The sequence below is a fragment of the Labeo rohita genome, chromosome 20 (assembly GCF_022985175.1).
Source record: "Labeo rohita strain BAU-BD-2019 chromosome 20, IGBB_LRoh.1.0, whole genome shotgun sequence".
NCBI classification, from domain to species: domain Eukaryota; kingdom Metazoa; phylum Chordata; class Actinopteri; order Cypriniformes; family Cyprinidae; genus Labeo; species Labeo rohita.
This window is the reverse complement of record NC_066888.1, coordinates 18,335,948-18,348,209: the sequence shown is the minus strand read 5'-3', so window position 1 is coordinate 18,348,209 and position 12,262 is coordinate 18,335,948. Positions and strand designations below refer to the sequence as shown.

Below are 12,262 nucleotides of genomic sequence, written 5' to 3'. Positions count from 1 at the left end.
GATAACTGCAGTTTGGGGTCAGTGCTAGGTCTGGGTTTTGAAACAAATTTCACGATGAGATTTGATTTTGATTTAATCAGTTATTTTGGATATATATCAGGCACAGTAAATGGTAAATTTTCTCAGGGAAAAAAATCACATTAATGTATTTCTACTCCAATACGTTCACTTAAAATAATACTTTAAATAAACTTTTAAATGTTAGCTCTCATAAAAACTTGGATTTATTCAAATAAAAAACGTAAAAATACAATAAAAAAATTATAATTAATGTTATATGTTTTATATAATTGGAAAAAATGTTCATTTTTCTAGCTGACTAACGAGTTTATGGTCACCGAATGTTTTTTTCTGAGGTAAATGTGACATTACGTGACATTGTTTACAACACTTTTAAAAATAATAGTTCTAAAAGGGTGTTTCTGCAGTGATGCCATAGTAAAAATGAGAATCAATTAAAATCAAGAATTCAGTTTTTTTACCCAGCCCTAGTCAGTACATTTGTTTTTAAAGAAATCAATGCTTTTATTCAGCAAGGATGCTTTAAATTGATCAAAAGTGGCCGTAAAGACTTTTTTAATGTGACAAAAGATTTTGTATTTCAAATAAACGTTGTTCTTTTTAACTTCGTACTCATCAAAGAATCCTTAAAAATACGTCTCATGGTTTCCACATACATATTAAGCAGCACAACTGTTTTTAACATTAAAAATGTCGTCGCCGTTAGCCTTGTGGTTAGCGTGTTGACGTTGCACAACCGTGTTTGCAGTGACCCGAGTTCAATTCCTGTCTCAAGGTCCTTTGCTGATCTTAGCCTCCTCTCTCCACTGAATGCTTTCCTCCCTACTGTCCTATGTAATTAAAAAAAGCAAAATGCCCCCAAAAAGATATATATATATATATATATAAAAACACAAAAGTTCATTATAAAATATAGCTGCAAGCAGTGGTTCAAGCATTTTAAGGCATTTAAGCACATATGAAAAAAGACATTATTTAGCAAGTTTGTAACCACCTAAATCAATGATTTAAAAAGCATTTTTGGTAAAACCAGGTAATTTACTATAAAAAATTTATGTTTTTTTTAACAGTTATGACTGTTATAGCACCAGCTGTGGTCTGATCCCCTTAAAACTTTGCATGCTTTTGTAAAAATGTGCTAACTAGGTTTCGTGAAATCTTGCGTTTTCCTTTAGGCTTTATAGGATTTTGGGTAAATTCGAACAGGCCCCTTTTCTAAATGACCCCATTATAGCTTCCCAAAGGGTAAATTTCAATTTTTTTTTTTTGATAATTCTTGACCTTGTGAGTCCAGAGAATTGTACTGCATTGTTTTTTTTCCAGATTGAGCGAAAAACCTAGGACTAGGTCGTAAAAATAGTTTCTTCTTCTTTAACAAACTATTTGATTGACAGCAGTGGTTCTAGAGACAAAGTTGTCCAGAATGAGGAGTTCTATAGTATGAAAAACTGTGCAATGTACAATCGTTTACATTCTTGAAAAATGCCATATCGCTCCCTGGTGGCTGATTTCTTTCAAATTTCTCATAGACCCTTGGGGATGTGAGTCAAACAGGCCCACCCAGTTTTGTTCTGATCACCCTCCATTAACCATATCTAATAGGCGCTCAGATTTCATCGTCCATGGAGGCCATGTTTTTTTAGATACGCAAATTTACTAACACTTGTGGCACTTTGGACCAAGACCGTTCCTAGACATTTCTGATAGGACAAATGTTTCCGTAGGCATAGCCATTTTCGTGTTTTTTTTTTCTTCCTCTTATAGAGCCACCAAGTGGCCAAGCTTCACGTTTTTTGTCCTGCGACCTCAGATTGAGCTCTTACGTAAATGTTCTGAGTTTGGTGGAGATATCTCATTCCGTTCAGGAGTTCTAGGCATTTTACTAAAAGTCGCCCTGCCCCTTTCGAACGTTTTGGCGTGCCTTTGTGACGGTGAGCCAAAAGTTCATCAATAATTATTGATATTTACTGTACAGAAATATCTGCACTGTCCAGAATCTTTCTGCACTGGTTTGGTTCTGATTGGGCAATAAACGTAGGACTAGCTCGCAAAAGTAGGTTTTTCAAAAAATACAAAATACCCGAAAATTTAGCCAGGCTCACGATTGATCTGAGACATCTGTTTTGTCCGGCGTGAGCCAAGGATTCCAACGACATAAGACAATTGAGCCTGTGACTGACGGTTTAGGAGTTATGAGCAAGCCTTGATCACGTTGACCACTACCATCCCTTCAAGTTTCAAGTCTCTACAACTTATGGTTTGGTCTGCACGATCAGTTTTATGTGGAGATCACTGATCTGTGACCATTCTAACACTTACAATAGGGTTTCAGCGCTACGTGCTTGAACCCCTAAAAAAGCTTTTTAAGCACCAAATTAGCATATTAGAATGATTTCAAAAGGACCACGAAACGACTGCTAAAAATTCAGCTTTGCCATCACAGTTACATTTTAAATTACATTAAAAATATATTTATTTTCAATTGTAACAACATTTCACAATATTACTGTTTTTTCTGTGTTTTTGAGCAAATAAATGCAGCCTATGTGAGCATAAGAGACTTAGTGGCTCTAAACCTTTAAACAACAGTGTACTTTCTTCCAAATTTTAAGGAGGACACAGAAGAAAGAGAGTCATATAGAAAATGAACAACATGAGGGTGAGTACATAATGACAGAAGTTTAATTTGTGCATGAACTATCCCTTTAAGAATAGACTCCATTGCATTTTAAAACGTTTGAATGGCTCAGGAGAGCAGTCATGTGACTTGATGGGTGCTTTGGAGGGGTTAATTGCGGTTCCTGCATGACACTTGGCAGGAGTTATTTTGTCATTCAAATCCTTCTTCTGATATCTGCATTATTGGAAAGCAATCACACTCTACTTGATGCCTGAATCGGTTTTATTCACTGTTTTTTGCTGAACTCATGCTGGCTGAGCTCCAAGTGAAGGTCAGGGGTTCTTATATTGCTTTACTGCTATTGTATTTCCAGGGACAGCTATGAAAATAATAGAGTGGCTTTCTTGTTGACACAGACAGGCCTTTATGTGCCTTTATCGAGTTCTTCAAGCCCTTCTGTAGCCCCCCCATCAGTCCCTAAGACTTACATTCTAATGCTGCATGGCCAAATGATTAAAGGGGCCCGGTCAGGGCACACACAGACACAGAGAAGGATAATGAGACCCAGATGGGCCGGTTCTACAGCCTCTGAATGACCTCAGAGCAAAGAAGCAAGGACGAAGAGAGAAAAGCACAGCAAGAAAGAATTCAAAACCTGAATGTAAGCTTGAGAGAAATCACACAATTAGCCGCAATCATGATCTCACCGAGTCGGAGTTCGCAAAGGCGAAGCTGGGGGTCAAGTGGCGGATGAAGTCGCCTCTTCTTTCTCCAGCAACGTGCTGGGTAGGTGTACATCTGACCTGCTGCCAACCCTGCAAACAGACAGACAGTAGTCTAGTTTGAATAGGCTTTTACACACATTCTTCATTTAAGCACTATTTGGATGGGATTATTTTTAACGGAAGATATACCAGTTTGCAACAGGGATTTTCACTATACACTTACATAGATCTGTGAGGCACAAGGTCTCAGTTATTCATCTATGCAGTCTCTTAATAGTAAAATAGAGGAATCGAGAGCAAGAGGGAGAAACCCAGAATAAAAAAACATCCAATAAACACTGGTCTACCACAAAGTGTAGGGTGTGGCTATGGAGCTTTTAGTTGCGAGGCGCTGACTCTATTTGTGTCCGGTTCTCGGCAGGCATATTGTTCCCTTTGGCAGCTGTATGTCTAGATATTGGCTGTTTTGGTCAGATAATAAGGAAAGGAATGCTGTGGAAAGACTAGAGGCATACTTCCTTCTCATTACATTGAATAGTGCAATGCATTGTTTAACATGCTGCAAACTTACAATTTCCTAAACACTAGTACACTGTATAAACACTCATCAGCACTCCTCAGAGTTTGACTGCACTTTCTGTGCCATCTGCATTAAAAAGAAAGTGTTTATGGTTAAATCAAGCTGCATTTTTAAGTGGATTTTAAAATCGATGTGTATACTGCCAAAGTCCAACTTATCCAAATGCCTGTGGTGAGGGAAAAAGCTAAATGACTGGACATGATGCAGTCTACTCATTTTAAACATTTGGTTAGACGAATGCGTTTGGTTGAGACGACAGAACCCTACAAACCCCTTCATCTAATCTGCAGTTCATTTCTTGCGCATTAACACATATGCAATGCAAGTAAAATATTGCTAATATATGCCAGCACACCACACCTCATTAAAGAGGACATCTGATGCTCATTTTCCACAAGTTGGTATAATTCTTCATGAAATGTCTGCAACATACTTTGATTAAATATCTTAATGGTGGTATAAAACAACACTCTTTTACCTTGTCAAAAACAGCTCTGTTCACAGCGGCGCTTTCGGTGCATGTCTCTTCAAATGATAATGACTAATGCTCACTTCACCCCTTCATCCTGTATATTTGGTGGAGCATTACCATCAAAAACAAAACTATTCCACTGCAATCTCAGTGTCGCTTCAGCTGCTCGAGCGCAGAGAAAATGGTGGACAGCGTACAACTGGCTGAGGGTGGAAATCTGCTAATACGAGACGTTGTGGGCGGGGCCTGCGCAATATGACATCATACTGCTCAGAAAACCAAAATGGCTTGATAATTGAGACTTTTTAGTTTTCATCATCCCAGATTCATATGAATTTAACCCATTATTCAGTGATAATCCTACATCAGTTGAGCTGTTAACTCAAGAACCACCGTAACCAGATTTAGTCATTGTTCAGTCATTGAATTCATAAACAAATTAGTCTTGTTAAAGATTCACTTTGTTGAAAAGAACAGACACAAAAAGAGTGATTCATTCACTTATACAGTTGTCAAGTTTAAGTTTCAGTCAGTTCCTCACATAAAGTTACTGGATGGTGGATCACTTATTTTTTATCGTTAATAAATGTATACAAATTTTATAATATTATTATATAATAATATTATATTTGGATATAAACCTTGTATGTGATCTGCTATACATTCTATTAAATAAATGCTAATTATAATATAATATAATATAATATATTCATTCATTTTTGCAGCTTAACAGACTGTGAACAGTCAATGTGTAGAAAAAACACTTTTTCTGTAAAGATTTTTCACAAATATTTATTTTTCACTTCCCCAAAAATAAAATAAAATAAAAGGTTTGTAACAACATGAAGGTAAATAATGAAAGAATTTTCTTTTTGGATCAACGTTTTATTCCAAATCGTTTTAACATTAAAGGGTTACTGAAAATTAGCCCATTATTTACTCACCCTCGAGGCATCCTAGGTGTATATGACTTCCTTCTTTCACACAAATGCAATCGGAGTTATATTAAAAATTGTTCTGGCTCTTCAAAACTTTGTAATGCAATGGGTGAATGTTTCTGTTCATCAGTCCAAAACAAGTCCAATAAAGGGCATTCTTCCAAACTGCCTCACACAGCTCTGTGGGGTGAATAAAGGCCTCCTGTAGTGAATCGATACGTTTTTGTCTGAAAAATATCCATATTTAAAATGCAATAATCAATTTAATCTAGCTTGCACTAACAGTTGTACATGGAAGCAGCTCCAGGCAAATGATTAATGTCATCTGTGCAATGCATGCGCTGCTCAGAAGTGACGAACGTGGATGCGCAGTGAACAGATCAAAACAAAACAATTTGAAGTACATAAAAAATAATAATTAAGGAGGATTTCGCCAAAAGGAAACTTTGCTTCCTTTGCTCCTGTAAACAAACATTGGTTTTCAAGAAACTCACAGGCACATATGCAACGCTGTCGTCCTACGGAGCAGCTTCTGTGTACAACGGTGAGCGCAAGCTAGATTAAAGTGATTTTAAATATGGATATTTTTTACTATAGAAGGAACGGAAGGAAGGAAGAAAAGGATGTGACATGTGGCCAAGTATGGTGACCCATACTACGCACACACACACCGTGAACACACACCCGGAGCAGTGGGCAGCCATATTGCTATCACTGCGGCGCCCGGGGAGCAGTTGGGGGATCGGTGCCTTGTTCAAGGGACTCACCTCAGTCGTGGTATTGAGGGTAGAGAGAGTGCTGGTTATTCACTCCCCCCCACCTTCAATCCCTGCCGGACCGACCGGGAACTCGAACCCGCAACCTTTTGGTTACAAGCCTAACTCCCTAACCATTTTTTTTTGTTTTGTTTTGTTTTTTTGTTTTTAAAGGAAAGAAGGCCTTTATTCACCCCCGGAGCTATGTGAGGCACTTTTTTATGGATAAATGCACTTTAATGGACTTGTTTTAGACTGATGAAGAGAAACACCCACCCATTGCATTATAAAGCTTGAAGAAGCCAGAACAATTTTTAATATAACTAAGGAAGTCATATGCACCTAGGATGCCTTGAGGGTGAGTACATAATAATTTTCATTTTTGGGTGAATTAACAATTTAATGTTATTTTAAAGGTGAATGCAAAATGAGCTACCTGGCCCCCCGATGCCGCTTCTCCATCCAGATGTAACAGTTGTTCTGAGCTACGCCCGTCTGAGAGTCCAGGAAGGGCATGCGTACGCTGCGCTCCGCACACAGGCGGGCATTGTAGCTGCGACAGTGCTCAATGGCCTCCCTGTAGAACTGGTCCCCGAGCCTGAGGAAGACAAATTTGGTGAGAAACCCTGGTTTCAACATAAACCATGTATTTTTCGCCCTTTCAACTAATAATTAATAGTATCCAAAAGCCTAACTGCAGGCTAAACTTCCATACATTAGTCAGACTATGAAGACGTTAAGTTTTAACTACTTTGGAAAAGATAGGGCTGTTTTTGTTGGCTAATACCGGTGCAGATCAATACAGCTTCAGTTGTTTTGTGCTGTTGAGCTTGCTTTCTTTTCACAATTCACTTTCCCACTAACTTACAGTGTTATCCATGTCATTCTCTAGGCAGTCAAAAGGCACAAAGATGCGACTACCAACTTCCAAACCGAAAGACAGAGAAGGCGCTGGACCTGAGCCAGCCTGCATGGCTTCTCTCCCCATAACTGCCTCCTGTTTCGATTAGATCACTCTTCTCTGGACTAGAGGATACACAGATATGTAAGGAATGCTGGGCTGGACAAAGAGGAGTATTCCAAACCAGCACAGTGACACAAAGAGCCTCAGTGTTTGGAGGGAGCAGGAGAGAAAAAGAGCAGGCAGGTATGAAAAGCAAAGGTCTGAGAAAGACAAATGGGACAACTAACATTTGATAGCCTAGTCTACTCCCAAAAGTAGGTTTGAGAATTGAGAACCAGTTTTTATTCAGAACCATTTCCATTAAAACAAAACTGTTAGAGTTCTGGAATGTCTGTAAATATGAAAAGAAAAGAGCTCATATTCCTCATGTTATTCCAAACCTGTATCTCTTTCTTTCTTCTCTAGAACACAAAAAAAGATATTTTGAAAAATAATCCACAGTTGTTTTCAACTAGTGCTGGCACAACTACAGAATTATCCTTGCCAAATGAATTGACGATAGCAATATTTTTTGTGATATCCATAGAAATTCTGGGAAAAATGCTATCAGTGAAATTCATCTTTAACTTTGTTTTTTGGGGGGGTTTTTTTGGCCAATGAATCACACTCAAAATATGAGTGTATGGAGGTAGAGAGAGAGTTTGTAGAAATTTCATAATTCTTGTCACCAGTGTCAGTATCACGAAAAAACTAATACCAGCCTAAACTAAAAAAAAAAAAAAAACTCAAGCTCACTGAAGACGAGTAAACAGTCAGCAATTAAATAAGAATAGGAAACTAATTACAAACAATAGGTCAAAAAACTACACTAGAACAAATAAATCAGAAATGCTATGTAAATTACATAAAGTAATCAACACTGCATATTCTTCACTGTGTAAATTAAATTTATATTTCTTCTTATTAAAGTTACAAAATTGGTTTAGTCAAGAGCAGTGAGAGATTTTCTCTCTTTTGTTGTTTGATTAACATGAATGACAGACAACAGGAATATTAGACTGCTGTCACTTTAAGAGCTGCCCGGATCCAAAACACTGTTACACGTGTTTTTTTTTCTCAGCTGTTTGCTTTCACTTAAGACCTAAATTACCGTGTTTACGAGGACACTTGCAAAGACAGGCATTTTGATACATACAAGTGTGTGTATTTACCTGTTCAGGGTCTATAAAGCGGCAAAAATAACTCTTATATTATAATAACTCTTACGTATTCATGTACATGCACCTCTCTGACAGTACTCAGAAACAGTCTCTCAGATAGCGTTAGCATATAGCGAAATTAATTATCTTTCGCTGCTGATTGCATTTCAACGGCTTAAAATCACTTTTTTTTTAAACCGCAGTGCTTAAAAATGTGTGCAAACAATAAGTTTTCATAATCGCATAGCACAGCAACATCACATGAACATGTAACCGCGATAGAGACAGCAGTCCAAAATCTATACCGGTTGACAAATTTCTAGCAGTTAATATCATGTCTACCAATATATTGCCCACCCTACCACCTACTAAGTTGTCAACCACTTTCCAAATCTCGAACACTAATTTCCAACTTAGTTATTTACAGTATTACTGTATGTGTAGTACTAACACAAAATTAATATTTCACTTTTAAAATATTACAGTCAATACCGATATATTGCAGCACCTATATTTTGGACCCTATTCATTGAATTTTATCCAAACATTCTTCAGAGTATCTTTCTTTTTTTCTGCAAAATGTTAATTATTTTACTAAAATAATTTAGTACTGACCTGAATAAGATGTTTCACATAAAAGATGTTTACATATAGTCCACATGAGAAAATAACAGTTGAATTTATAAAAACGACCCTGTTCAAAAGTTTACATACGCTTAATTCTTAATACTGTGTTGTTACCTGAATGATCCACAGCTGTGTTTTTTTGTTGTTGTTGTTGTTTAGTGATAGTTGTTAATGAGTCCCTTGTTTGTCCTGAACAGTTAAACTGCCCGCTGTTCTTCATAAAAATCCTTTAGGTCCCACAAATTCTTTGGTTTTCATCATTTTTGTTTATTTGAACCGTTTCCAACAATGACTGTATGATTTTGAGATCAATATTTTCACTTTGAGGACAACTGAGAAACTCATATGCAACTATTACGGAAGTTTCAAACACTCACTGATGCTCTAGAAGGAAACCCGGGGGCTGAAAACTTTTTGAATTTGAAGATGATTGTAAATTTAACTTATTTTGTTTTCTGAGAAACATGTATGTTTCTTCAGTAGCTTCTGAAGGGCAGTACTACATGAAAAAATACGATATTTAGGCAAAATCAGAAAAATGTACACATCTTCATTTTGTACATTAGTTTTTACCCCTCCCCCCGGATCTCAAAATCATACAATCATTTTTGGAAAGGGTTCAAATACACAAAAATGCTGAAAAACCAAAGAATTTGTGGGACCTGAAGGATTTTTCTGAAAATCAGCAGGCAGTTTAACTGTTCAGGACAAACAAGGGACTCATGAACAACTATCACTAAACCACAAAACACAGCTGTGGATCATTCACGTAACAACACAGTATTAAGAATCAAGTGTATGTAAAGTTTTGAACAGGGTCATTTTTATAAATTAATATAACAACTATTAATTTCTCTTGTGGACTATATGTAAACATCCTTTATGTGAAATATCTTATTCAGGTCAGTACTAAATAAAAAATAACATGCATTTTGCATGATCCCTCTTATTTTTGGTAAAATAAATAACATTTTGCAGATTCTCCTTGGTGTATGTAAACTTTTGATCTCAACTGTAAGTCATACAAATTTAAAACGACATCCATTCCTTCTGAAATGGCTAAAATAATTATCAATAAAAAAAAAGAAACCAGAATTGCTACTTGAAATCAAAACCGGAACCAGAATCATTAAATTCCTTATGTTTCCAGTCTCTACCCAAAAGACACTAAGAACAGTATTATCTCCCAAATCAGCTGTTTCAACATTAATCTAAAAAATCTCCAGATCTACATTTCTTCCTTCCTCAAGCATTCATTATATTGCCCTGCTCCCTTTTTCCTGAGCTTCCTGTGTGTATTATTTCCCTGAAACGAAATGCCTGTGCTATCAGCTGGAGACTGCAGGAGTCATTATGTAAGTTGCAGTGACAGAGGCCCGCATTAGAGCGCCCACGACCTGCGCGAAAGCCGCTATCACCATAATCATCAACATGCTCCACTGGACTAAACGGCCCTGATGGCCCTCAACTCAAGTTCCCACTCAGAGTCAATCTATAACTACTTTTCAGCACCTTAAACAAAAAAAAACAGCCCCTGGAGATGACAAGTGCTTACCAATGAGCGGCTGATGATGACGGTGTCTATCAGCACCATCTTAAGAAGAGAGCCTGTGTGTGGACACCCAGCGTCATACAGCCTCCCCCATACAAAAGCTCTACTATAAACATACCGTGTGTTCACGGCCTCCCGTATTACACTCGAGGCAAGGACTCTGGTCAACAGAGTGGAGCGGTTATGTAAACAGTTAGACTGGCGTGTTGGAAGACACGTATTCTCTCTGCCACCTCCCTAGAGGCGCGGATAAAGAGAGTCTCTTGAAGGTCGTTCAGATCTTCAGTCTTTTAATGTCGATTAGTTATGGACTGAAAAGAATAGAAGGGGTGTTTATTAAATCTGTCACAGTATTTGATTTTCACCACCTTAAGAGCATGAAGCTACTATAGATGATGCATGCTTTACGAGCGTGTGGTCGGGAAACAGAAATGTGACTTTGGGCGATTAAAATCCTTTATATTTGAAAGTGAAAGGTTAACGCTGGGCTCCTCGCTGTCTTTGTGAACTCACCAAAACTGTGGGATGGTATGACACTGGAATGTTTTAGAGTAAACATTCAGCTAGGTGTCATAACAGAGCATTATGGATTTCGATTCTTCTGTAAGCCGAGAGGTTTTAAAGACGTACAGCAGTGCAAAACATCTACAACACATGTTGAATGGAAAAAGAAACAGCCTTGTGTGTGTGGTAACACTTAATAATAAGGTCTCATTTGTTAACGTTAGTTAATGCATCAACTAACTTAGAATGAACAGTATATTTTTACAGCGTTTATTAATCTTTTTAGTCACACTTTACAATAAGGTTCCATTAGTTAATGCTAGTTAATGTATTAACTAACAAACAAACAATGACAAATAAATTTATTACAGTATTTATTCAACTTTGTTAATGTTAGTTAATGAAAATACAGTCTTTCGTTGTTAGTTCATGTTAATTCAGTGCATTAACTAATGTTAACAAACACAACATTTACTAATGTATTTTAATAATACATTAGTAAATGTGTAAATGAACATAAAATTATGTAATAATGCTGTAGAGGTATTGTTCATTCTTAGTTCATGTTAAACTAAAGTAGTTAACTAATTGCTAGTTAGTGTTAACTAATGAATCTTATTGTAATGTGTTACTATCTTTTTTTAATGTTAGTTAATTAAAATGTTTATTTTCATGTTAATTCACAGTACATTAACAAATGTTAACATATACAACTTTACATTTTAAATTTGTTTTGAACGTAACATAATTAGTAATTATAATTATTGTTCATGTTAACTAATAATTAATGTTAACAAATAAAACCTTACTGTAAAGTGTTACAGAGTATGTTGTTAAAAGTTAAGTTGAAGTCAATCAAATGAATGAAATCACAAAACAAATATTATTTATAACTAATTTTAATAGCTTGATTATTAATTGTTAAATATTAAGTATCAATACACAAAATGCGATTCTTTTTTTGATAAAATAATAATCATTATTCTGCAACAATAAAAATTATTATCTAATTTTTTACATATAATTTGTTGTTATTTATGTATACTTTCAATTCTGTTTATTTAATACTTAAAAAAATATTTCATATTAAATATTATCATTATAAAAATTATTATTATTATTAAAATAATTTGCTTTTGCATTTTGACTATGTAATTATACTGAAAAATTAAAACATTATCTTATTTTTATTTTTATTAATAATAATTGAAACTATTATTGTATTTCTTGCTGTTATGTTATTATTTTCATATTTAATACTTAACAGTATTTTTTAATGCATGAAAAAGTATTAATAAGTATATAAAATTATTACTTGACAATTTCCAAAATTGCTGTTACAATATATTATAATATAAAAAGTAA

General features: G+C 35.8%; 1 protein-coding gene across 2 annotated transcripts in view; it reads right to left on the bottom strand.

Moving 5' to 3' along the window:
• dpf3 (double PHD fingers 3) overlaps positions 1–12,262 on the bottom strand; it is a 50,132-nt gene that overhangs the window by 30,737 nt on the left and 7,133 nt on the right. Inside the window, exons 2-3 of one of the 2 annotated variants that reach the window (XM_051138941.1) lie at positions 6,554–6,709; positions 3,349–3,461 (exon numbers count right to left, since the gene is read on the bottom strand). In XM_051138941.1, the coding sequence (XP_050994898.1) occupies positions 3,349–3,461; positions 6,554–6,709 (269 nt within the window). Of the gene's footprint in view, positions 1–3,348; positions 3,480–6,553; positions 6,710–12,262 lie in introns of those variants that run through there. The other variant, XM_051138940.1, reaches the window with a different exon arrangement.